Below are 25,519 nucleotides of genomic sequence, written 5' to 3' on the forward strand. Positions count from 1 at the left end.
CTGGAGCCGGCGCCGCTCCGCCCCGCCTCCTCCCCTAGTGGCGTCGGTGGCGTCCGTGGTCGCCAGGACAACGGCGCGCGTTACGAGGAAGCGGCGGCGCCGATTGGCGGGAATTGTTCGAGAACGCGGCCGAAGGCGGAAGCGGAAGCCGCACGTGGAGCCGGTGAGTGGTTGCCGCAGTTTCTGGAAACTTCGTCTCATTGTCATATTTAAAGCGGCGGCGCCGGCTCCCCTCCCGCCCGCGCGCGGAACTGGCAGTAGATCTCCGGCAGCGAGCTGAGCCGACCAGACCTGAGGCAAGGCGAGACAGGAACCTCTTCCCGCGCCCCTCCCCCCCCGCGGCGGGGCCATGGCCGTGGTGGGCTTTGACCTGGGCTGCCAGAGCTGCTACATCGCTGTGGCGCGGGCCGGCGGCATCGAGACTGTGGCCAACGAGTTCAGCGACCGCTGCACGCCGTGAGTGAGGAGCTCGGGGGGTGGGGAGGTGATCGGATGCGGCGGCGGGGTCCTTTCGCGGGTGGGGGGCAGCCCGTCCGTGGTCGGCGGAGGGCCCACGCTGGAAGGTGCTGGAAGCTTCCGGGGGGGGGGGGAGGGGGCGTTGGGGGGACCGGTCTTTCACGGCGGGAGCCCCGTCCCCCCGAGTCAGGACAGAAATGTGTCATGCGGGTACGGAGATGGATCTGAGAGTGGTCTGCGGCGGGAAGGCTTCTCCGGTAATGGTGCGGCAAAGCCGGCGTTTGCGAGGAGAATCCCCGCCGGGGCAGCCTGGTGTAAATGGGGCACGGGGACAGCACACACGCGGCTCTGTCTCTCCGCGCTCGGGTGGGCTCCAGCTGCCCTGGAGCAGTTCTGCAGTATGAGCTCGGGTAGAGAAAGCTTCTGGCTCAAAGCAGGAGTTGGTTATGAAGTTACGAGCAGCCAAGCACAGATGAGCAGGACGTAGTCGGGGTGCGAGCTCTGAGTTGTTATTTTCATGTTTAACTCTTATCAAAAATCTTCCTGAGGAGTCTTGGATTCGAGCCAAGGCTTGCAGGTGGGTAAGATCCTTATTGTGCCGTTTTGGAGCAAGCTGGAAGAATGGCACTTAAGCGGAAAGACTTAGCAGTTGAGAAAATGTATCCGTAACATCCCTCAGCCACGTTCATTGTCAGCACTGAGTTAATTAGCCTGTTGTTCTTTTCAGATCGGTGGTTTCGTTTGGATCGAAAAACAGAGCTATTGGTGTCTCGGCTAAAAACCAGGTAGGTCGTTTTCTGCTAGTTGTTTGTAGCAGTGAATTGGCCAGTGCAAACAGTTGAAGTGCCAGTGGGTGTAAAGAGAGTTGGCTCGCTAGTTAAAACAAAATACTTAGTTTTCCTTGTCAAGCCTTTTATTTGAGAAATGCTGTATTATGCTGCCATGCTTCCTCCAGAGGGATGCAGGATGATTTTACTAGACCATTACTGCACTCTTTCATTTATGATAGTATTTTCCAGTTGAACGCATTCTTTTTCTGACAGCTTCAGGTCATCAGGTTTCTTTTCCTAGTAGTTGTATGTAGGATTTTCCTTGCACTTGAAGGAAGAAATTTTAAATGCTGTGTATAATTTGTTAAAATTAAATGCAGAGGGAGAGTCTTGGCTCAGATTGTTAAAGCTGCTTGGGTACTTTACAGCCTTCGGTTTCAGTGGAAGGTAAATGTGGAAGGTTTTGAAGGTGTAAGTCCTTAGTTCTGCTTTTTGTGGTGGGTTTAGGTTGTTTTTTTCTCCTCTGATGAAAGTGTTATGAAAGATTGAATCTTTTCTTCATGAAAAGGACGGCTTACTTCTGATAAATCTTGGAATAACTAAGTTTAATGGTTAAATAAACCCGGAGGTATTGTGTGATAGATTGTTACATAACTGCTGCCGGTGGAGGCCGAGTGTGCAGCCCCCGCTGGCCTGTGCGGATCTCTGTAGTAAAAGGACTGCAGTGGGTTTCCATGGAGAGAGTACTAAAAGACTTCCCTCCCCACTGTAATAGCTCCCCTCTTAATTTTAATCAGACAAGGCAATGCGAATAGGTTACGTCTTCACAAGCACACGTATACTTGATCACAGGTTAACATTTGGAGTAATAAAGTCAATGCATGTGTTTATATTTTTTCCTGAAATTTAAGTTTAGCATTGCTTTTGTTTATTAGACTGCTTCCAGTTTCAAGTTGGAAACTAGTATGATTCATCAGTGTGCAGAAATGAGTTGTTACTCAAAACAGCAAGTGATCTGAATCCTGTGTACTCTTGGGTGTGTTCCAGTGATGTTAGATTATTCTAGTAAGTGCCATTGAAAATACAAAGTAAACTGAAAGTGGAGTTTCTCTTGAATTGCATTTAAAAGCATGCAATGATGAACACCTGTGACTCCACTTCTTCAGACTAACCTTTATGTGTTACTATATTGTCTCTTTCATGCTTGGTTGTGTTAGCCATTGAAACCAAATATTTTTACTAGAGGGTATGTGGTACTTAAAATTATAAAAGACATCAGAACATTTATTACTCTTGCTGCACTTGGTCTGGTTTGGCTGATCATTTGAGATGTAAATCCTGTTTCTTTGATTTCTAAAGGTAGAAATTTCTTGACATGGACAACTGTGAGTTGTATTTTCAGTGTCCTAGGGTGTAATAGCTACTAAAATCAAGGAGTAAAATGATCACAGGTTTTATTTGAGCAAATTTCTTGGTTAGTAAAAGGCAAAAGCCCCAACAAACAAAACTAATAATAATGAAAAACCAAACCCCAGCACACCACCTCCCCATAACAAAAGAAAAAAGCAAAAATATTTTGACTGGTGACTTCAACAGTGTGATTGTGTGAGAGCTTATTGATGCTCAGAGGTGCTCTCTTGCTTTATCACTTGAGGAGCTGCTATTGCAGTGAATTTCCAGAGAATTTGTTTCCTTTAGGTAAGTCTGTATCACTGGAGTTAAGAACAGTGTGTTAGTTAACAGAATGTAATTGTCAGCTTTTTTAATTGTGGCTAAGTAGGAAGATCCCAAAGCATGCTACAGACCTAATGACATACAGTTAAGCTAAAAATATCTGAGGATTGTTCCCTTAGAAAAGGCTCTGAGGTTAATTCTAAATTAGGCTATAAAAGGTACTAGAGTGTTTGTGATTCTTTGACCACTGTGTGGTAATAACTTTTGTTTCTATGTTCTTTAGCAATACAGCTGTGAATTACGTAGCATTGAAGTACTCTGAAGTTGTGGATATAAAAATAAATGAAACCATGTTGGGAAATGATCTTGGACACAGGAACCTAAATGCTCTATTGCATTGAAGTACTGGAATGGCTCCTGGCATGATTTTTGGCCTGTACTAACTCATGCTCTTAGTAGTAATTGCTGAATTCCTAGTAGTGAATTTGGGTGGGACATCTTCCTCTCCACACACAGACCTTTCTGAAAGTATGATGAATAGCATGGGTATGGTCTGCTTCTTTGCCAGGGAGCTTTTTTATTGGAGAACTGTCATACTTACATAGTTTTCTAATATCAGATACAGTTTTTCAATTCCGTGATGGAAAATTGTCTGCAATAAGAAACTGATGCTTTCCTTTGAGAGTAGTGAATGCTAGAAATCTTCCTCTGGATGGATGATCATGATTTAAGTTATCATGCATTCTCTTGGTGCCTACCTATTCTGGAGAGATCAATGCACTTTAGTTTCTCTCCAGTAGAATAGGATTCATTCTGCTCTGAGATACTGGCAGTATCTCTTTAGGCCAGGCTAGTTGTCTAATTTCTGTTTGGCATTGTACTCCTGATGAAGAATGCTTCTTTAGGTCAGCTGGTTTTGTAGGTATACTTCAAATATATACTTTAAGCTGACATTGTTGCCAAAAGAGTCTCATGTTTCTTGCTGTTTGTGCGCTGAATCCTTCAGTCTGGTGCAAGAATTTGAGTAGCTGCTAGGTGAACATGAACAGAGGAATGACATGGTTTAAAAGTAGCTCCAGGGGAAAAAAGTACACAGTGGAATGTATGGGGAGATTTAGTTAGGAACTTGATAACTGTGAAAGCAGCTGTTTGCTGTTAATGTAGTGGGGTGAGGTGGCTGGGCTTGGAGTGCCAGTTTACAAGCATTGCAACTACTTGGAAGCTGGTTGTTGTCTTTAACTGTTTGAATTCTGTCTAAATTCTGCTGTGCAGCTGCTGAGTTGAGCAGCTCTGGTGCCAGTACAGTTGGCAGCAGAGGACTCCGGTGAGGTGCATGGGGACTTCCTGAACAAGGGGATCTCTGGGGATCTGGGAGAGACACCAGGAGCCTGTGGCTCACTCAGGCTAGAGCAGCTGATGGGATCAGTCCTAGCGCAAACATGGCCAAGCTCTGCTGTCCCCTGTGTCTGTCCCCCTGCTCCCTCAAGGAAAAAGCTGTTGGGGAGTGCTGGTGACCAGAATGAGTGAAAAGGCTGTGATGCGGCAGTAATAATTACTATTAATAGTGATACCAGTTGTTCCCTGAGTACCCAGCTGCTGAGCTGGAGGACAGGGACAGGGAGCAGAATGAAGCCCACATTTCCAAAGGGAAATGGTCAGTGACCTGCTACACCACTTTGGCACACACAAGTCTGTTAGGGCCAGATGGGATCCACCCATGGGTACTGAGGGAGCTGGCAGAAGTGCTCACTGAGCCACTTCCTATCATTGGTCAGCAGTCCTAGGTAACCAGGGAGGACCCAGTGGACTGGAGGTAGCAAATGTTATGCCCATCCACAAGAAGGGGTGGAAGGGGGATCTGGGGAACGACAGGGCTGTCAGCCTGACCTCAGTGCTGGGGGATGTTATGGAGCAGATCATCTTGAGTGCCATCACATGGCACATAAGGTGATCAGGCCCAGTCAGCATGGATTTATGAAAGGCAGGTTCTGCTTGGTGAAGGTCTTCTTCTATGAGAAGGTGACCCATTTGGTGCATGAGGGAGACTGTGGATGCTGTCTACCTCAACTTAAGGGTAAAGCCTTTCATATAATTTCCCAGAGCATTCTTCTGGAGAAACTGGCTGGGTATAGTCTTTGCTGGGTGAAAAACTGGCTGAATGGACAAGCCTGAAGAGTTGTGGTGAAAGGAGGTAAATCCAGTTGGCAGCCTGTCACAGTGGTGTTCCCCAGGGCTCAATACTGGGGCCAGTTCTGTTTAGTATCTGTCAATGATGTGAACAAGGAGACTAAGTGCACACACAATAAGTTTGCAGACATCGGGTTGGCTGGGAGTGTTGATCTGCTGGAGGGTAGGAAGGCTCTGCTGAGGGATCTGTACAGGTTGGCCAGCTGTGTGAGGTTTAACAAGGCTCAGTCCTGGGTCCTGCACTTGGGTTACACAACCCCATGCAACACTCCAGGCTTGGGGAAGAGTGACTGGGAAGCTGCTCTGTGAAAAAGCACCTGGGGGTGCTGATTGACAGCTTCTGAACATGAACCAGCTTGTGCCCAGGTGGCCAGGAAAGCCAATGGCATCCTGGCCTGTATCAAGCAGTGTATCAAGCAGTGTGTCCAGCAGGGCCAGGGCAGTGATACCCCCTGTACTCGGCATTGGTGAGGCTGCACCTCAAATCCTGTGTTTGGTTCTGGGCCCTCACTACAAGACAGACATTGAGGTGCCTGAGCGAGTTCAGAGATGGGCAATGAAGGTAGTGATGGGTCTAGGGAACAAGTCCTGTGAGCAGCAGCTGAGGGAGCTGAGGTTGTTTCCCTGTAGAAAAGAAGGTTCAGGGAGACCTTCTGGCTCTCTGCCTTACAGGAGGTTGTATGGAGGTGGGTGTCTGTCTCTTCTCCCAACTAATGAGTGATAGGACAAGAGGAAGTTGCCTCAAGTTGCTCCAGGGGAGGTTTAGATTGGATATTAGTAAAAAAATTCTTCACCAGAAGGGTTGTCAAGCATTGGAACAGGCTGCCCAGAGCAGTGGTGGCATTGCCATCCCTGGTGTATTTAAGAGGCATGTAGATGTGGTGCTTAGGGACATGGTTTAGTGGTGGACTTGGGAGTGCTATGTTAACGATTGGACTTTATCATAAAAGTCTTTTCCAGCCTTAACAATTCTATGATTTTAAATTAAGTGACTACAGTACTAGATAAAGATCCTCTTGATTGCTCTCCTGATTGCTTCAAGGTTTTAGAGATACTTCTGTAATCCTTATAATCATTAATATATAATGGTCTGTAAGCATCTGTGTTTCTGACTTGTGTAATCTTCTGTAGTAATAAGCTCATATAAAGAGCCAGATAGTAATTGCAGGTGTTACATAAATATATGACAAGTAAACGAGCAGTTGGCTTAAAACTTGACTGATGCTTGGGGTCCTGCAGACCAGCACTGAACTCTGGAGGCTGATTAACAGTGGATTTCTAAATTTCCTGTTTTTCTTTACAGCAAATTACTCATGCGCATAACACAGTTTCTAACTTCAAGAGATTCCATGGCCGTGCATTTAATGATCCTTTTGTTCAAAAGGAAAAAGAGAAGTTGAGCTATGATTTGGTTCCGATGAAGAATGGTGGAGTTGGAGTAAAGGTAAATTTGCAGTATATATTTTGGGGTTTTGCAGCTAAGTTTAAAAGCTTACACTTCAGCACCTAGTCATGAAAATACAGGTTTCCTTTAATTACCCTAAAGGTTTTCTTTAACCTTTCTGGTAAAGAAGAGCTTTTGTATGAATAGACAGCTTCCTCTTGAAATAGCCTATGTTAACTATCAAATTAAGGTTCATTTGCAAGTAATGGCTGAAATGTGAGCTTCCTTGTTGGCAAATTGCACATCCATCTCAAAACATCCCAGAAAAACCACTGCTAACATAATTATGAGGTCCTATGGTTTTACTTCAGACTATTAACCTTTCTGTCACTCTTGTGTGTACTGCATTGCAACAATCTAATTACATGGTTACAAATTCCTTGTAAAGTAGCAGGAACTCTTCAGAATAATTGCTATAAATGGGTGACATGTCTGTCTTTAGTGTAAGTTACTTGCAACAGATGTTCAAAACCAGTTTGTACCACATTACAGGTACAAATTGCTTGCATTTCAGGGAGTTTGCTGATACAATGTCAGCTTTTCTTGGAATAGGTACAGTTAAATAACAGCATATTCATTTACAGAAGTATACAAAAATATTGATAATGAGGCCTTGCTGGCATAACAGGCAGTGCTGCTTCATTAATGAAGACCCTAACTTAGGGCTGTGAATTCAGTTTGCTGCTTTTTTCCATACCTTGAACTGATGCCCCAAAACTTCAGTATAGATCAGGCCTAGGTAATAAATAGATTACAGAGGAGATGATACAGTTGATGACGTACAGATGATACATTGACTGAAGAGTAGTCAAGCTTTACAAAGGAGGAGATACTTTCTCTTATGCTGTCTGTACTCTTGTGAAATTAACAGGTAAATTCAGACAGAAATGAATGTTTTAATTATGGTGTGTGTAGGAGTCTTACTATATGAGAGTCTAATATTGGGAGGTAGTGCTACTTGTTATTTCTTTGCTCTCTAATTGGAGAACAAATGAGTTTTTTTCTATTTAACTGGTAAAAACTTAAGCCACATCTAGTAATACTGGGATATTTAGAGTGCAATTTTTTCTATTAAAATTAAATGCTTGGGTTTTGGTTGGTTGGTTGTTTTTTTTCCCAAGTTGGACTGTTGAAAATCAAAGGCAAGAGCTATTTTCAAGAATCAGTTGTAACATTCCTTCACTTCATCATTGCCTATTTATTTTGTTACACACTAAAATGGTGATCCAAATAATTTCTTGGTAAGGGAGCAACAAATGACCTTTTTGCTGAGCTTCACCTTAAGCTTTTAGTTGTTTTACATGCATAAGTGAACTGTTGTGTATTTCTTCTTTTCAGAGATTCTTCACAGGTTTGAGCAGAAGCATTAGCATGTCAGGAGAATAGCAAGAAATTCTTGACTTTCCTGCAGCTGGCAACAGTTTGAAAATTGATAGCTGTTTTTACTTCTTTGGAATAATGCTGTGTAACCATGTCTAGCTTTAGTCGCAATTTAGACTTGTGCTACCTTTTACATTACTTCCTAGCAGTTTGCTTTGTCCGTAGATTTGATACAGTTATTAATGCTGTAAGTCTGAACGTGGAATTTCTGCTTCTGAAGACACTCAACTGGGAAATCAGATTGGAAAGTGAAGTTCTATAATGAAATAATTAAGCATGTCATGGTTAACAGTATTAGCAGTGTATCAAACAACATTAAACACATGTAATTTTTTTCCAGTTGAAATAATGTAGTTATTTTACCTATTTCTTCTATCCAGGTCATGTACATGGATGAAGAGCATATCTTTAGCGTGGAACAGATTTCAGCTATGTTATTGACTAAATTAAAGGAGACAGCAGAGAGTAATCTGAAAAAGCCAGTAACAGACTGTGTTATTTCTGTAAGTAATTGTAGTGCACAGGGACATTGTCTTTTAACTTCAGCTATTGAGCACATTTTGTTTCTGTTCATGTAGAGTGAAAAAAGAACACTGCATAAGCACTTAGAAAGGGATTAATCCTAACTAGCCTTAGAGCTTTTGGCTTAAAGAAATCCCAGGGCCACTTCTGTATTCCAGACACTGACCCACTTCATTAACTTACTCTCTTGGAGACTTTTGCACTTTCAGACCCAGAGCATTCCTGGGATCCAGGTATATACCCTTCTGCTGCAGTTTGTTTCCATGACTAAGCATACTAATTACTCATTTTAATGAGTAATTCAAAATATAGACACCTAAATATAGATACCTTTGTTTATTGAAGTTTGCCCTGTAGCAGCTGAAAACCTTTGTTTCTGTCCTGCTTATGTTCATCCTCTCAGTAAGTTAATTTGTTTTTCAATTTATGACTGCACAGAAGATTACCTCAGATACAGAACAGTCATTCCATTGGAAAGGCTGAGTATGAAATAACATCTGTCTCTGGATTCCCAATGGGATTTTGAATAAGACTGTCAGGTGTTACATCTAATAATGTTTAGATCTGTTATTAGAAGAGATTGTTTTCCAGTCAGTACCTGACAAGTGTCCTCTAATGATGTAGATTCTGTCCCTGAGGGCGTCAAAGGTCACTTTCCAATGCTAATAGTAGAGTTCTGTAGCAAATTTTCAACAATGTATTCCTCTTGTTTAATTCCAACTCGGCTTGTTTGAATAGAATATTTAAAGTCTTGATTCAGTACAGTAGTAGTTGCATGTCAGAAGACTTGCAGTGATCAAGTGTCCTCTTGAAGAGGAGAGATAAATGTGATTTTTAAATGCATACTTTCAAATAAACAGTGTGTCTCATTTTCTGGAAATAACTTCCCATTCTTTCTTTCTTCAGGTTCCATCATTTTTCACAGATGCTGAAAGGAGGTCCCTTCTAGATGCAGCTCAGATTGTTGGATTGAATTGTCTTAGATTAATGAATGACATGACAGCAGGTAAGTAGGGTAAAATGGCAGTTTTCTGCAAATGAAAGGTGTGATGGAGGGTGCATTTATCTACTTTAAGAAACAGGACTGACTTGAAAGATTAGACTTGAGATAAACATTCTAAAAGCTTGTTGGTCTTCTGTTAATTTACAGGGGGGGAAAAAAAAAGGTGTTTATGACTTCAGCAGTCACCAAAGAGTACCTTTCCAACCTCTTTCTCTGCTGAACTGGAAGTAACCCTTCACACCCAATTCAGAGATGACCTCTCACAATACAAGCCAATTAAAGGCCTAGGCCTTTCAAAAAAGCATTTTTCACTTCCTTTTTGTCAGAAGGTATCAGGCCATCAGAAAAGCATACAGCTCTTTCCCATCCTTAGCACCAGCAGCCTTTTTTTACTGTGTAGCCTGTAGCATTTCTGATTTTTTCTTTACCATGCAAGGCTAATGGGTGCCATCCAAGTTTCTCTGATATTTTAAATGTAAGAGTCTTTGATTTTATCTCTGGGGAAGGGGTTCTAAAATACAGTAGGACATAAAAGAAAAATATTTAGTTGTTCATTTGTTTTTAATGAAAGGCAAATTCTGCTGAGACTTGCCAAATTCATGAATTTATTTTTTAGCTTGGAAACAAAGGCAGTGTGTTCAGTTTGCTCAGAGATAAAAATGTTATGTGAAACAGACCAATACACAATTTCAGTTAAATCTAGATCTCAAGGATATAACAGATATATTTTGTGAAATAGTTTCTGGTTTTAATTAACCACCATTTAATGACTACTTGTGGTAGGGATTAATGTGTGCTGGTACTGGGGTTTTACAGACCCCAAAGCATCCACACAGAATGAGTGCACCAACTGCAGGGGAACTTTATGTTAGACACCAGAATCCATAAATCCTAAGTGTCTGATAAGTGGGAAACTTGGCTGTCCTTTGTTCCACATGGTCTGGAACTAGTGCATTTGATGTGAGAGGGGGAGTTGGTGTTGCCATCTCCTGAAGTGAGAGAATGTCAATGTTGACTGTAAAATGTTGCTTTTCAGAGCATGTATTCCCAGCCTTCCTTTTGACTGTAAGACTCTGGTTCTCTTGCCTGATAAACTTGGTATCCTGGCTATTATCTTCATCTTGGGATTCTTTTGGTCATACACAAATGTACATTCTTGTACATTCTATCTCATGCCAAAATCTCAGCCTTTCCTACTTAACCATGTAGCCAAGATTCTCTAGGGTTTTATCTGTCTTCAGTTACTGCATCAGCTTGTTGCTTAGCTTTGACACCGCTAACCGTTCGGAATGAATGCTGCTACAAAGCTGTGTTCAGTCTTAGGACTTCTTCATCCCATGTTTTCATGTCCCACTGGCTTCTGTTTTACAATTCTGATGTACTTCATGAACTGTCTGCCCCTGCTAATTCTGTATAGGCTGAGGTTCTTGCCTTTTGTAACCTCTGCTGACCATTTATACCATTCACAGACAAAACTTTCATGCCTGGGAGGTACTCCTTATAAATACAAAACTGAGTTTGGGTTTTGTTGTAAAGATGCTTTGGTTTTGATTACTATGCAAAGCAAAAAAAAAAATCAGTTGTTAATAGATCAAGTTTGTTGCTTATTTTTGTGTGCTTAAACACTTGGAGAGTATGTATGTGACTGAGGAAGGATGTTATGCTTCTCAGATCCTAAAACATATTAATGGAATAAAGGTTCCATGTAGGTAAGACCTTATGTAGGTGTATGTCTGGATATGTCTCATTGCTCTTGATTCTGTAGCTTAATATTCACAGGGTTGTGATGGCATGCAATTGGAGACTCGCTAGAGATTGTATGGATAATGACATTTTTCTTGCAGTGGCTCTGAATTATGGAATTTATAAGCAAGACCTGCCAGCTCCTGAAGAGAAGCCACGGATAGTTGTGTTTGTTGATATGGGGCATTCTGCATTTCAAGTATCAGCCTGTGCATTCAACAAGAGTAAACTAAAGGTAGTAAGATTAAATGAAAATGAAAGGGTTTATCAGACATTATAATAAAATAGCCTGTAAAACTGCCTTGGTTGTAAAATTTGGAAAGTATTTAATGCATGGGGAGTGGTAACAAGTCAAAAGGTGAAGATTTTTATCGGTATCCTTCATTTCATTAAGATGGTTTCAAATAGAGGCTGTAAATTCTTTGCAATACACCAATGTAAGATCTACAATATAACTGCTGTAATTTAGTTTTACCTAAATGAATGTGTGTATGGATTAAAATTGGGTGGTTAGGATTGTCTCCCAGTTACTTAGCCTTACTTCCACTGTAAAAGTGAAGAGCAATTATTGGCTGCTATGGTTGATTGAAGTGCTTAAGCCTGTGCACTGGAAGATAGGCTAACTTGCCCCCAACCTTTTGTGAAGCAAAGACTTGCTGATTTTTGGAAGACTGCATTTGATTTTTACTGAGTATAAGGCTAAATAATTGTGTTCTTTCAAACCAGGTGCTTGGCACAGCATTTGACCCTTTCCTAGGTGGAAGAAACTTTGATGGAAAGCTGGTAGATTATTTCTGTGCAGAAATAAAATCAAAGTACAAACTGGATCCAAAAACAAAAGTTCGAGCTCTTCTTCGTCTGTATCAGGAATGTGAGAAGCTGAAGAAACTAATGAGTTCAAATAGCACAGACATTCCCCTAAATATTGAGTGTTTCATGAATGATACTGATGTATCTGGAAAAATGAACAGGTGAGTTCTGTACAAGATGGGCAGTTGCTTTGGTGGCTTTATTTCTTAAACAAGTGTTTCTTTCCATGTTTGAAAGAAACTTACTGTGCTAAAAAAACAAAGTGCAAGTGCTGAATAGCTGTGGCATTTCTGTAATGCTAGAATAACTAAGGCTGTGAAATGTAGTGTTCAGCTACCTGAGCAATGTTTCAGTGTAATAATGCATGTATAAGAAGCTTGGATTCTTTCTATAGGTTGACACATTCTCAAAACCATGGATAGATGCATACAAACCAGACCCCGGGGGGCTGGCTGCATATTTAGGCCTCCTGCATGTTTTAAGTAACCTAAATCCCATAGTGCTCTTAAGATAGGAAAAATTGAAGCTTTGTTCCTTTTTTCTGATCTTACTGTACTGCAGATACTGTCAGAGAAATGGAGGACAGTGGGGCTGACTTGATTATAGTCTGAGTGTAAATGAAGTCTATGTGTGCATATGTGTCTCTCTCTATTGCATGCACTTACAGGCACAACTTAATTTGTAGTTACTGTTAACCCTTTAACTACTGCCAGGAGAGTAGTGAAGGTTTTTTTTTTTTCTTCTGGGATTTAGGGAACAGTCCTTTTATTGTAAAGGAAGTATCAGTGTTTCCTCATTTCTTAACCTGTAACCTCTGCTGAGAGGCAAATATATAGCACCTTTTAAAAAAATACCTTTGTCTTGCATAACTACATTGATAGCAGTGTAGGAATATTTGTAAGCAGCTGTTCATGTACCGCCTTGTGGATGGTTGTCACTTAAGTCTACTCATAGGGGTTTAGCTTCAAGTCTCTATGCAGTGTAGTTAATAAATCTGGTCAGCATCAGTTTGGCAACATACTAAGAAATCTTAGTGGTGGGACAGGCATTCTTTGGTTAACTCAGATTCTTTCTTAAGGTCACAGTTTGAAGAATTGTGTGCTGACCTGCTACAGAGGATAGAGGTACCTCTGCTTTCATTAATGGAACAAACACAACTGAAAGTGGAAGATGTAACTGCTGTAGAGATTGTGGGAGGAGCGACCCGCATTCCTGCTGTCAAGGAGAGGATTGCTAAATTCTTTGGCAAGGATATCAGCACAACACTGAATGCAGATGAGGCCATAGCTAGGGGCTGTGCTCTGCAGGTATAGTACCAGCAACACTTGTTAATAGTTAGATTTATTGAGAACACTTCTGTGAAGACTTAGCCAAGCAGTTAGGAGAAATGGCAGAAGTGGTCCGTTCTAAAGTACTTAAGGGAACAGACACGTGCTGCGTCTTTTTTGGGACTATGCTGATTAAAAAGTTCAGAGTACTCCTCTGTGGTGCAGTACTTTACTGAAAGTGCTGATCCTGGGTGTATTCTGTAAAGAGTCCACTCTTCAAAATAGGGATCTTTAATGAGAAAAAATTTAAGTTGCTGTTAAGCTGAGGGAAGATACTTTAATCGACAAACTGTATGAGAATTATCTATGGGGAGCCCAAGACACTGCAAGTTTGCATTTTCTGGTATCCAACTTTCCATCTGTGTGAAATGGACTTTTATTCTATCTCCCCCTCATTTTTACAGTTTCCAGCTGGTGAGCTATATTTTACAAGCAAACCACTCATTCTGCCTTCTTCCTTTTCTCCTTTACTTGCTTACTTCCTGCTCTTCTTTGACTTGTTTCTTTACTCTGTCACTGGTTGCTTTCTATCACTATCAGCTAGTTGTCTCTAGGGAAAGAAGCAGGAGTTGTAAGGTAAACACCACTTCTTTAGCACTAATGCAGCACTTCCATTCTTTCTAGTCCTGGTATTCATTTAGACTGCTACCTTTTTTCACACATTAAGAATAAGGCCAAAAGTCCCACTAACCCAAAGAGTATCAACACTCTTGCATGAGATTTCTGTTTTCTTGTCAGACTTCATTGAAATCAAGCAATTTGCTCAGCTCTGTTCTAGTAAAGTCAGCAGAATTCTCGTGTTTAAAGATACCTAGCTATCTTGGGGGTGGGTGGTGTAAATCAGTTAACCAACTTTAATGCATGTCTGTTTTTTGTTTAGTGTGCAATTCTTTCTCCAGCTTTTAAAGTGAGAGAATTCTCAGTGACAGATGCTACGCCATTCCCAATATCTTTGTTGTGGAACACGGAAGCAGAGGACACTGAAGGGTATGTAGCTCAAACTGCAGTTCTGTGAAGCTTTTGGCTTTCATAATTCAAGGATAAAGTTCTTGGTTGCATGTAAATTAGGATCTTGGCATTCTGATGATACAAGTCCATAGACCGTGTACTAGAGATTGCTGACAGTCCAGAGGCATGCGTAAAGGCATGCTCTGAAATTTTAACCATAACTTTTCATATGTTAAAAAATAAAGATTAAAAAACAAGTGATTAAATTCACTGCCAACCAGTATTTTCTCTTGCATTGCTCATACCTGGTTATCAGGTTTTGAAATGTGAAATGAGCTGGATCAGCTACTGGTTCCTGATCCCACTTTACTTTCTAGCTTTTTTACTCAAGGTGTTCCTAACACCTATCTGGATTCTTGTTTCAGTAGGAACATATAGTACACAGTGGAAGTATTGTGAGCTTGCATGAATGCTATTTATCTGGCTGAAAACAGACTCAAGGATGTAACTCTTAAGGTTTCCTAAGAGAAATTTCTTGCAAATGCAGTGTCTTAAGACTCAGGCCTCTCTGCTATTAACTATGCCATGCCTGTAGGAAATGAAGCTACTGTCGAGGTTGTAAGGAGGTCTGAATTCTAGAGGTCATCAGTCCTAGAGGGACCTGTTCATACCTGTCCCATTCTTGTAATAGGCCCTTTTATCTGTCTTCTGTATAGATGTAGAACCTAATTGTTCTGTCACATGCTTCTGAGACTAACCTGAGAGATCACATTCTAGGTGAACCTCTTATTTTGTCACATTTAGATGATTAGACAATATCTTTCCATAGTTAAGAGACAAAACTTACTTGCAAATTAGAATCAGACTGGTATAGTAATGGACAGATCCTAGAGGAAGAACACAAAGTTGGTTGTCTTTCTGTCAAATCAAGGAATGAATAATAAGCTGGTGTCAGGGTTCTTACTTGAGCCACTGAAAGTAAACGAGTATGGAATTAACAGTGCTATAATTAGCCTTTTGAGATGAACTGAGGAAGGGTGCAAATTATGATTTCAATTATGCTATTCCAAGCTCAGAATAGTGTATTTGAAGGAAGCAGGTTTTGGAGATCTCCTGATAGTCTGTCACTGAATGGCCATCTACATCTAAACTTGCTTGCGAGACTCAAAATGAGTGGAATAGGACAATTCTCCAGTACAGTACACAACAGTATTTTTTTCCTTCCAGTACAGCAGTGAAGTATCCTTGGAATTGTTCAGACAGCTAAATATGCCAAATCATGTTTCTCTGAAGAGTTGTGACCCTAGAGCAAAGTTTTTCAGCTCAAATATTCTGCTAAAAGTGGTATTTCTCTTAATTATAGGGTTCATGAGGTCTTCAGCAGAAATCATGCAGCACCTTTCTCCAAGGTTCTTACGTTTTATAGAAAAGGTCCATTTGAGTTAGAGGCTTTTTATTCTGATCCTAATGGAGTGCCATATCCTGAGTCAAAAATTGGTAAGTAATTGTCCTGGAAATAGTGTTGTCTCACATTGTTTGGTCTTAAATCAGTCCTGTAATTGTTGTGTGTTACAGTATGTTTATATGATTTATGTATTTATTGTGTCTTAAGGACTAGATTTTCAACTTTCCCACTCAATAGTTAACTGAATTTGGCCTTCATATGTTGCTTCAGTCCATTGAAGAAATGAGGGGGAGCTACAGCTGAAGGCACAGTGCTAGAATGGAGCTGTCACTATAAAAGATAACTTTTAAACTTTTCTGCTTATCACTAAAGCAAGCTTGGAATGCTTGAAAAATCTCCTGCATGTAAAAATTTGAACATGTCTGGAGTAACTATTGGATGTTGTTCTCTTACACTTTCTGGGTTTGACTTAATGCTGAGTAAGTCTTAATCAAGACAGCCTAAATAGTGGCTGCTGCAAGGCTGCAGTATTGATTTGAATTGTATAGGTAACATTTATAAGCAGTTCTTTCATCTTTTTTTGACAAATTACAATATTGACCATATTACAAAGAGTTTACATTGTGGTTAGTTAGAAAAAGATTGTGATTGTAAAGACAGGCCAATTAAATAACTGCTGTGAAGTTCCAAGCATGCAATTAAATGTTGTATGTTTGCATGTAAAATTAAGATAAAGCTATTATTAATTGTTAAGTAATTATTAGGTTCTGTTAGGAAGCTCAGCAATCGGAACGCTCAAATTTTTCTTCAGAGTTGTAGAAGTAATAACAAATCTGAGGTTAAGTATTTGACAATATGGCTGTCCTGTTGGTTAGCAATGCACTTAAAATACGGCATCAGCAGTGTTGTGATGTTAAGCTTTATAAGTATTCTTAAAATACATGGGAGAAAAAAAAATCTCTCCATCTGATTTACCAGTATTTCAGCAAATGCCTAATGCACTGCAAAGTTAACAAAAGCTATTATCCTAACAGGGGGGAGCAGTTACTTTCTCTGTTTCAAAACAAATGATGTGGTTGTCTTGCTGAGAGTCACAAAGTGCAAAAATCGTGTCTTCAGAAACCACCTGAGTATTTTGTAGGTGTAGAAAAAGGCTTCCTCTCATGTTAACTCTTGCCATGAAGACTGATGGTGGGATATGTGAGTGTTCAATTTATATGGCTTTAACAAACAAAAATGTTCTGCAAACTGGTAAGAGCAGAACTAGAAATCAGACTGGTTTTGGCTTCCTTGCCCATTAACTTTTTGCACAGATCAGAACTGTTAGTAGTCCTAATGAGTGAGTCAGTAGTTCTGATGTGAATGCCAAAAAGGAGGACAGGTCATAACTCCAGTATTGTTGGACTTAAAAAGAAGGGGGAGATGATATTCTTCAGCCTATAAAGTAAGCAGGTAAAAGCTTGTCTACTTGTGGTTTAGACTTATTGAAGGAATGTGTGTGAGCCTGTGTAATTCCAGCCTCTGATGAGATCAGTGGGCGTGGACACAAGCATTGTAATCTCCAGGTCATTGTTCTGGGTTTTGGCATGTAACCATGTAGCAGGCAGGAAAAATGTCTGTTTTTAATGTCAAGAAGATCTGATTCTTCTTTTACTGTTAATTTAGCTGTCAGTCTTAGTCTCATAATACTTTCAAGTGTTACAAGAGTTACGAAACAATTTCATTCTGCCCTAGAGTAAAAAGTAATGGCAAACTTGCATGGATATTAGAAGCTGCAAAGACCACTTTCAGAAATACTGTTGGGCAGTCACTCATAGTAATAAGACTTACCACTTAACCTTGACATTGGACTAAATCTTTGTGTAGTTTTCTTTCATCCTGCTATAGCATCATAGGCAACGCAAGTAAGGGGGAGTGAGTTTTTTTATTTATTCTGTATTGCTAGTGTTGGGAGAAACTGCCCTATAATAAAATAAACCTTCTCCCTTTTGTAAGGTAAAGTTGGATGAAAAGTAGTATAGTTTTAGTTGCCCTTCCCTGCTGCCCTCCTTTTGGGGGCCATGAGATTGACACAGAGACTTCATCAAATATTTAGAAAGTGTCCCCTATGAAAAAGGGATGTATTTTCCTGGCTCTGTAATATTACGTAATTCCACTGTGTGAGTATTAATTCGTTTGTATTTAGGTAAGTACGTTATCCAGAATGTGGCAGCCCAGAAAGATGGAGAAAAGTCTAAAGTCAAAGTGAAAGTCCGTGTCAATACTCATGGCATTTTCAGTGTGTCCACTGCATCCATGGTAGAACCAGTTAAAAGTGAAGACAGTGAAGATGTCAGTGTTGAAACTGAAGTGGAATCTCAGGACCAGAGGCCTATTGAAAGCCTGAGTGATGTAAGTTGACTTGGCTTGTGTGTGAATGTCCTTACTGATGAAAGCGTGTTCTGCTGTTACGTAGTTTGGAAGAAAAATACCTTCTTCTAAGGAGAAGTTAGCCTCTAAGTTGGGTTAACTTTCAGCTGTGCATAGTTTTCAGGAAATAGTGTCTTTATAAGAACAGCAGAAAACTTGTGCTATCTTAAGCGTGGATTTTAAAATCAGCTATTGGGCAAAGTGCTAAAAAGCAGAAGATGGGTTCCTTGAGGGTGGGGTTGCTTATAGCTGCTGTAGTTACCAGGCTGCTCCAAATAGGGGAGATTGGTTTGGATTATTAGTCATCCATGTTCTGTGTTAAAAGGATTTGTGTGCAATCCTTAAGTTTTTTGAAACTTTTTGTGAAAGAGAGAGCTGAATTGCCCTAACATTGGACACTTTCAAGGTTCAGGTGGACAGGGTGCTGGGGCATCTAGTCTGGGTCACGCTTTGCCTAGAAAGGTTGGACCAGACTATTCTTGAGGTCCTTTCTAAGCTGGTATTTTATGATAGTTCTCTACAGCATTAAAGGGGAGGGGAACACTGGGGAATAATGCAGCATTTTTGTGTACTTGATGTTTTTAATAGTTTTCTGAGGGGGGAAACTTAAAAAAGCTATGACTCAATAAACTAGAAGCTACTTCTTGTAAGAAGTGGTAGCATGCGCACACACGCACAGAGGTATTATGCTGCCAAGCCTGGCATTCATAGCATTTTTAATAAGTCCTTTTGAACTTGCACCTAGTCCTTATCTCCATCAGTTAAAGCGTGTGTGTTACTACGTGTGCACAGAATGCTTTGTAGGGCACTTCGTACAGTATGTGCATCAGAAGTGAAGTGCCCTATAATTTTATTAAATACAAGTGCACATGCCTTCTACATCCTTTGTGCCTGGGCTTTCATTTCAGAAAAATATCCAGCAAGAGAACAGTGAGGCTGGAACACAGTCCCAGGTACAAACTGATGGTCAGCAAACGTCACAGTCTCCCCCTTCATCAGAACTTCCCTCTGAAGAAAACAAAATCCCAGATGTCAAGAAAGTGAGTGACCCTTTAACTCTGTTGAAAATGTTATGCTCTATAATGGTGGCTTTTGAAATAGTAACATATTCCAGGAAAAAGTAACCAAGTTGGTGCTTGGAACTTTTTTCATTTCTATACCTTTTCTATTGTGAAAAATAATACATACATATCAATGATTTTTGTACAGAGTTTGCAAAAGAATTCCTGCAAGAAGTCTTTCTCTCCCACTTCCCTGTCTTTATGCAACTAATCTGTTTGGGTTGCAAACATTTCAATTTGTTTAATAGCTGTTAAAGACCAGGGTTATTAGGCCTGCTGAAGGAAGTTGGGATCAGGAATTCATGAGCCTAAGAGGAAATGATATATGTGCAAACCCAAAACCTGCATGATATTGTTAGTAGTTTGCTCTTTTCATCTGAGAAGATGAAAAACGTTTTAGGTTAAAATTTTAACCACTGTTGGCATCACTGGCATAGTGCTAAGCTGTTGAATCACACTTCTGGAAAACCTGCAAGTACACTGTATAGCTGAGAAACATCCTTCCTGTAGCTCAGTATTTACTGCCTATGAAATAGACTGTAAGGAGAGTAGGACAGGAAGTGGAATTCTTTGGAAGTGCCTTGCAAGTGTGTTTTGAAGATTCTGAAGGAACAGAGAAAGTCTCTGCATGTTCTTCCTGTGAATGTTTCTTCCATCAGTGCTGCTACATCAGAAAGTCAGGGAAATTCTTATTTTTCTTCTCTCCAACTCAGACAAATGAGAAGAAAGCTGATCAGCCCCCAGAAGCTAAAAAACCCAAGATAAAAGTGAAGAATGTGGAACTGCCTATTGAAGCTAACTTGGTTTGGCAGTTAGGAAAAGATCTCCTCAATATGTATATTGAAACAGAGGTGAGTTAGAGTGCGGTTTAGACTGCTTTCTTGCTTGCAGCTACTAACCATTCATCTGTTTCTGAAGGCAAGCTCTGATCTTTTACTGTAACCCTGAAGAGTGAACACAAATTTACAGTGAGCTTAGTACACAGTCTAACGCAAAACTGATATGTTAATCAAAAGGTTGAAGTGTGGTTTATAGCAATGGTATCAGGGCACTCACTGATCCATGGCATGACATCACAGATTGGTTCAAACTGTTGTGATCCAGAGAAGTGCAACCTATTTCTTAAGATGAGTCCACGGCGTAGTAATGAGAATTCCAATAGTTCTGTCAGCCAAGGCCTTTGGGAGATTACTGTGTTTACAGGAGCTGTGCACTGAAGAATGCTGTTTGCACATAATGTTTATTTTTAATTAAGTTATTTTCTGTGGTTATACAGGGAAAGATGATTATGCAAGATAAGCTGGAGAAAGAAAGAAATGATGCAAAGAATGCAGTGGAGGAATATGTATATGAGTTCAGGGACAAGTTGTCTGGACTGTATGAAAAGTTTGTTTGTGAAAAGGTACGTTATGATTTCAGGAGCTTCTCTGAAAATACTGATACCAAATATCTGTTTTGTGTTCCTTGGGCCAGCTTTCTTATAACCACCCTGGAAATAGCTGAAAGCCACAACTCATTTGAGTGATGGCTGGGACTGATCCAGAGTTAGTTTCAGGCTTAGCAAGTATTACACAGCCCTGAAAATAAATCTTGTCACAAATAGAGTAAAATTTTTTTCTAAATAAAGTTGGTTACTAGAAGGGGATACATGCTGTGTTGCTGTATCCATAACCAAAAACCATGAATTAGAGCTGTACCCAGAGCACTGGTGTAATAAGCACTAAAGGTGGTAAATGCTACCTGTGTTGTAGATGTGTTTCTCGGTTCAGGAGCTGGTGTGATTGAAGTGACTTAATTATGCAAAAGCTGCAGTCAAAATGTAGGTTTTTGTGTAAGAGGTTAAGAATAAATGTGTACTTACCAATGTCCTGTCACTGCAGGACAAACACAGTCAATTGGTGCATATTTTGATGCTTGACTTGTTAAATTATATTGATGCATAGGATCTGCAGGGATTCTCTGCACTCCTAACAGAGACAGAAGGCTGGCTGTATGAAGAGGGCGAGGATGAAGCTAAGCAGGTGTACGTGGACAAATTAGAAGATTTAAAGGTAGGTTGTTAGTATGTCAAAAATGCAAGATTTCCAAAACATTGCCCAGAACAACATTAGTGGTTGTTAATGAATCATATAACACACAGGAATTGCCTTTTCTAGAAATTAGGTACTCCAATTGAAATGCGCTATCAAGAAGCAGAAGAACGACCGAAGCTGTTAGAAGAATTGGGACACAGGCTCCAGTATTATGCTACAATAGCTGGGGAATTCAGGAAAAAAGTAAGTGGCCTTAAACTATCTTTCTTTTTACCACGTAGTTTCACTGAGGCTAACCAACTGGCAGAAGCTTCAAGTACACATCTCAGATGAGCTGCAATCTACTGTTATATAGGTCACAAATTCAATATGGTAAATGTTTCCCAGTACTAAAAAATCTTGCAGTGTGTCATATCTTCAGTTGCTTTGTACTTCTGGATGTTTTCAGGTTAGAAAGGACATTCTTATAAAGAGCAAGGGTTAGACTGTGATTCTTGACCTATTAAAAGCTAATTGACTTTTTTATAAGTGTGCTTCTCTTCCCACTTCTTTCGGGAGCAAGATTTGTGCCATGTTGAGAAGCATTAGTATAACAGCTACTCAGAATAAACTAAAATATCCAACTTTATTATGTATGGGTTTTGTCTGGTTTTGTTTTGGGGTTGTTTTTTGTTTGGGGGTTTGTTGTGGGGTTTTTTTCCAATTGGTGTTTGAAGATTATTTTCTGGATAGCATTCCTGCCTTTAAAAATTAATCCCATGGGTTTCAATTTAATGAATTCTAACAAGGCAGCTCACAAAACTCAAGGCAATTCAGTTCAAGATTGAGACTTCCATCAGAAACAAGTATGTCTTCACAGCTATAGGTTACAAAATTAAGTGAAGGCATTCAGTATTGAAGTCCTGACATTCACTATTACGTAATCTTTAAATAACTAGCATCGTGGAAAATAGTATATTTAAGACTTGAATCCATATTTAGAATTTTAAACTAAAATCATTGTGTTGCTGGGTAGGTTCTTCTGATACCAGCTAATTATGTAACTGGAATTGTAGGGAATGCTCCTACAGATGAGCAACTGTTTCCCTTCTGTATACAGCAGACTATCCTCGGCCCATGTAGGACTCTAGGAGGGAAGGGATGTTTTTGTATTAGCTCTAAGAATTTTATGTTCAGTTCCCTCTGTCTAGGTTTCTTGTTTGATTATTGGGCAAAGGAAGCTTTATTTTGACATCTGTATTTCTTGTGGGCTGTAACAGATCCAGCTTGTTGACAACTTCTGTTTATTTTGAAAATAAGTAAAGATTATAAGTTGTAAGTAACTGGGATAGTCTTGTTGGTATAACTGAATGACAGAAAATTTGACTTAACTAATACAGAACATTTGTATTTGGGCAGGATGAGAAATACATCCATATTGATGAAACGGAAATGATGAAAGTAGAAAAGTGTGTTAGTGAAGTGGTAGAGTGGATGAATAATGCTGTGAGTGCGCAGGCTAAGAAGAGCTTAGATCAGGATCCAGCTGTGCATTCAAGTGAAATTAAGGCAAAGCTACAGGTAAGTGTACTGTAAGAGACCAATTTCAGAGGCTAGTGCGAAAGCTAGACTAATGAATGTACCTGTCCCCCAATTTCATCTTAACTGCTCCAATGTTCTTAAAAGGTGGTTAGTGAGAAAGCAGAGGAGCTGCACTGCAAAGTACACAAATCTGGAGCTTTATTGATGTGTTGCGTCTTTCAGTCACCTTAAAAACTTGGGTTGTTTTCAGTGTTACTGGTAGGCACAAATAGTCTTGAAAAAACCCCATGTGAAATCCAGAATAGTGGGTTGAAGAACTTTGCCCACAGATCTTCAGAAAGTAGACCAGTTGATTTATTTCAGGGTACAATAAGTACTTGACAGTTTAGACTTGGGAAACATACAGAAGCAAATTTCAAAGTTTTGGGCACAGGACTCTTCACAGTAGTGAAGCTGATGAGTCCTTTAACATACATTCTGACTACATCTTTTCCCTTTCTTTTAGGAGTTAAACAACGTCTGTGAGCCTATTGTGACACAACCAAAACCAAAAGTTGACTCCCCTAAGGAAGAAAACCCCTTAAATGACCGGGGTGATAATAAAACTGAAGACATGGGAGAAGATGACAAAAGTTCTGAAATGCCTCAACAAAATGGTGAATGTCACCCGAGTGATCAAAACACCATTAGCATGGACTTGGACTAAACCACTGCACTTGCAGCAAGTTATTTCATCCCATGACAGAAGATATTTTTGCTGTCGTATGTGATGGGGGGGTGGGAATGCATCATTTTGGGAACTATTTATATTTTTTTTCCTGAAGATTGTCTGGGATATGTTGTGTTAAGGGAGGCATAATAGTAATAGTGTTGGTCATGACTATCCTAAAAGGAAAATTGCCTTGGTAACTTTCAGATTCCTGTGGAATTGTGAGTTCATACTAAGCTTCTGTGCAGTATTTAACCATTTGCATCACTAAAGATGAAAAGAAGCCCTTGCTCTGACATACACTGCTCCTTCAAAAGGTCGTAATCAAAACCTTCGTAGGCATTTGTAGATGCCAAGGTAGTTTTCTTTTGTCTGGACATCTAATTGGGTACGTCAGTAAAAAGCCAGTGTCTGTCCCATTCCTAAGGACTTTACAGAAGAAATCCTGTGTTCTGAGGTTTTTGATCATTGCAGTTCAAAGCACTTATCAGATAATAAGATGGTGAAATGTGTTAGTAGCATGCAGAAACGCTTACGTTTCGTCTCTTGCTAAAAAATACATTTTTCATGTGGGGTGCATAACATGAAGGAAATGCTAATTCTGTTAGTGTTATTGTGAAGCTTTTTAATGAGCTTTAAAATAAAGTTCATTTTACTGGTATCTCCTGACTTGCTGGGGTGATAATTTTCAAACTTTTGGTGGAAGTGTTGCCCTTTTCGCAGCTTTCTATGAGGGGTTTGTTCTATGCGTGAGAGTTACAAAAAGGCTTAAAACTATCCCACTTAGCACAAAACAGTTGTGCAGCAATTTGAAAGTTAAATCAGCTGTTTCAACAAGTTATGCCTCTTTCTTTGCCCCAAGGGTTGTACAAACCTGAAAGAATCTGGAAGCTTCACAGATGTTAAGGCATAGGATGAAATTTGTAACACAACCCTTTATCTTGGAGACAATAACCTGCAGTTCAGAATAAAATGTTAAAACCTGATTGAATACTTAGGCCATGCTCTGCTGCCCTTTGTTATAGGCTGAACTGAAATGGTGAATGTGATTTCAGCCCATTCTTCTGAGCAAGTGGCTCTGGTTAGACCTTAGTGAAAGTTTTAAAAATCAAGAATTCCTTCCAATTAAATCTGTCTGTGAAAGAAGCTTATTTTTAGGTACTTGGAGTAGGGGAGGATGCTAACAGAGATTGCTTGTATCCTGTGCTTTAGATATCAAATTACACTAGGGGATTGGACATGTGAAGTACTAAGGGAGAGGATTTTTCTTGGGAAGCATATTCCAAAGGGTGTACTGATAATGTTGGAGCATAGACCCCATGTATTAATAAGCATGTGACACCAGATGGTGGAAGATCAGTGTCACTAAAGGCAAAGGTATATGGTTGTTTGGTTTGTTTTTAAACTGTTAGTGTGGCACCAGCAGTATTTTGTTTGCAACAACAAAACCATAAGGAGAAAAGAGAAATTAGCCTTACTCAAGCTATCGAAGAGGGGAGTACAGGTGGGAGGGCTGGTGCTTTCCAGGGACAGCTAATCTTACTTGTAACAAGTATTTTTCTTCTAATTGGTGCTTTTAGCAGTATGTTAAGTCTTCTCACACCCAGGGCAGGAGCAGTACTACTACAGTGTGTGCAGCTTCCCATGGTAGCCCACAGTAGTGCCCAATTTTCTATATTGAGTATAAACAGCTGGATTATCAAAATGTAGATCCTGCTACTGCTGCCTGTTCTTTACTGCTGCTGATCTGTCACACAGTTGTGTACAGTCAGCAACACCAAGAATACTTTGATTATTTCCCGTCCTTTTCCTAGAGCTAAAGCGTAGGAAGTCAAACCAGACTTCAAAACTGTGTTTGGAGTGTAGAAGAGTACTTCTGGTTTAGTACTGATAGAGTGGCAGCATCAAAGATTAAGTTTTTTAACAAGCTACTGCTTGCTTAGATTATTGCTGAAATGGGAATTACGGTTCTAGCACCATAAAAGATCTGAACTTGCATTGCAAAATCAGTAGAATGCCATAGCAGGAAGCTTTGCCTGATCAGAGGGAAACTTTGTGCAGACATTTAAAGTAGGACTCTGTCAGAACATCTAGTTCTGGATCTACAAAAGGAAGC

General features: G+C 40.2%; 1 protein-coding gene across 2 annotated transcripts; it reads left to right on the forward strand.

Annotated features, from left to right (window-relative positions):
* Window positions 1–310: 310 nt before the first annotated feature.
* Window positions 311–24,064, forward strand: HSPH1 (heat shock protein family H (Hsp110) member 1). 2 transcript variants are annotated; one of them, XM_061457561.1, is made up of 18 exons: window positions 311–456; window positions 1,184–1,241; window positions 6,391–6,531; window positions 8,292–8,414; window positions 9,340–9,439; window positions 11,281–11,414; window positions 11,906–12,150; window positions 13,068–13,296; window positions 14,198–14,304; window positions 15,629–15,762; window positions 17,856–18,061; window positions 18,988–19,119; window positions 19,854–19,991; window positions 20,417–20,542; window positions 21,084–21,191; window positions 21,297–21,416; window positions 22,572–22,733; window positions 23,200–24,064. In XM_061457561.1, exons 1-18 carry the CDS (start codon window positions 350–352, stop codon window positions 23,398–23,400), a joined length of 2,571 nt encoding a protein of 856 aa, XP_061313545.1. In that variant the 5' UTR covers window positions 311–349; the 3' UTR covers window positions 23,401–24,064. The 2 variants fall into 2 exon arrangements, with proteins under 2 accessions (XP_061313545.1, XP_061313546.1); XM_061457562.1 differs by lacking the exon at window positions 18,988–19,119.
* The last annotated feature ends 1,455 nt before the right edge of the window (window positions 24,065–25,519 follow it).

The sequence above is a fragment of the Pezoporus flaviventris genome, unplaced genomic scaffold, assembly GCF_033815535.1.
Source record: "Pezoporus flaviventris isolate CSIRO_AGI_PZ_B2104156 unplaced genomic scaffold, CSIRO_AGI_Pfla_v1 ptg000025l, whole genome shotgun sequence".
Taxonomy (NCBI): Eukaryota; Metazoa; Chordata; class Aves; order Psittaciformes; family Psittacidae; genus Pezoporus; species Pezoporus flaviventris.

Bases quoted from the DNA above. Each gene is read 5' to 3' on its own strand.
- HSPH1 (XM_061457561.1), top strand. From the start codon at position 350: ATGGCCGTGGTGGGCTTTGACCTGGGCTGCCAGAGCTGCTACATCGCT. The intron at 19,120-19,853 runs GTGAGTGACCCT...TCTCCAACTCAG, and splicing joins AAATCCCAGATGTCAAGAAA to ACAAATGAGAAGAAAGCTGA. The intron at 20,543-21,083 runs GTACGTTATGAT...ATTGATGCATAG, and splicing joins AAAAGTTTGTTTGTGAAAAG to GATCTGCAGGGATTCTCTGC.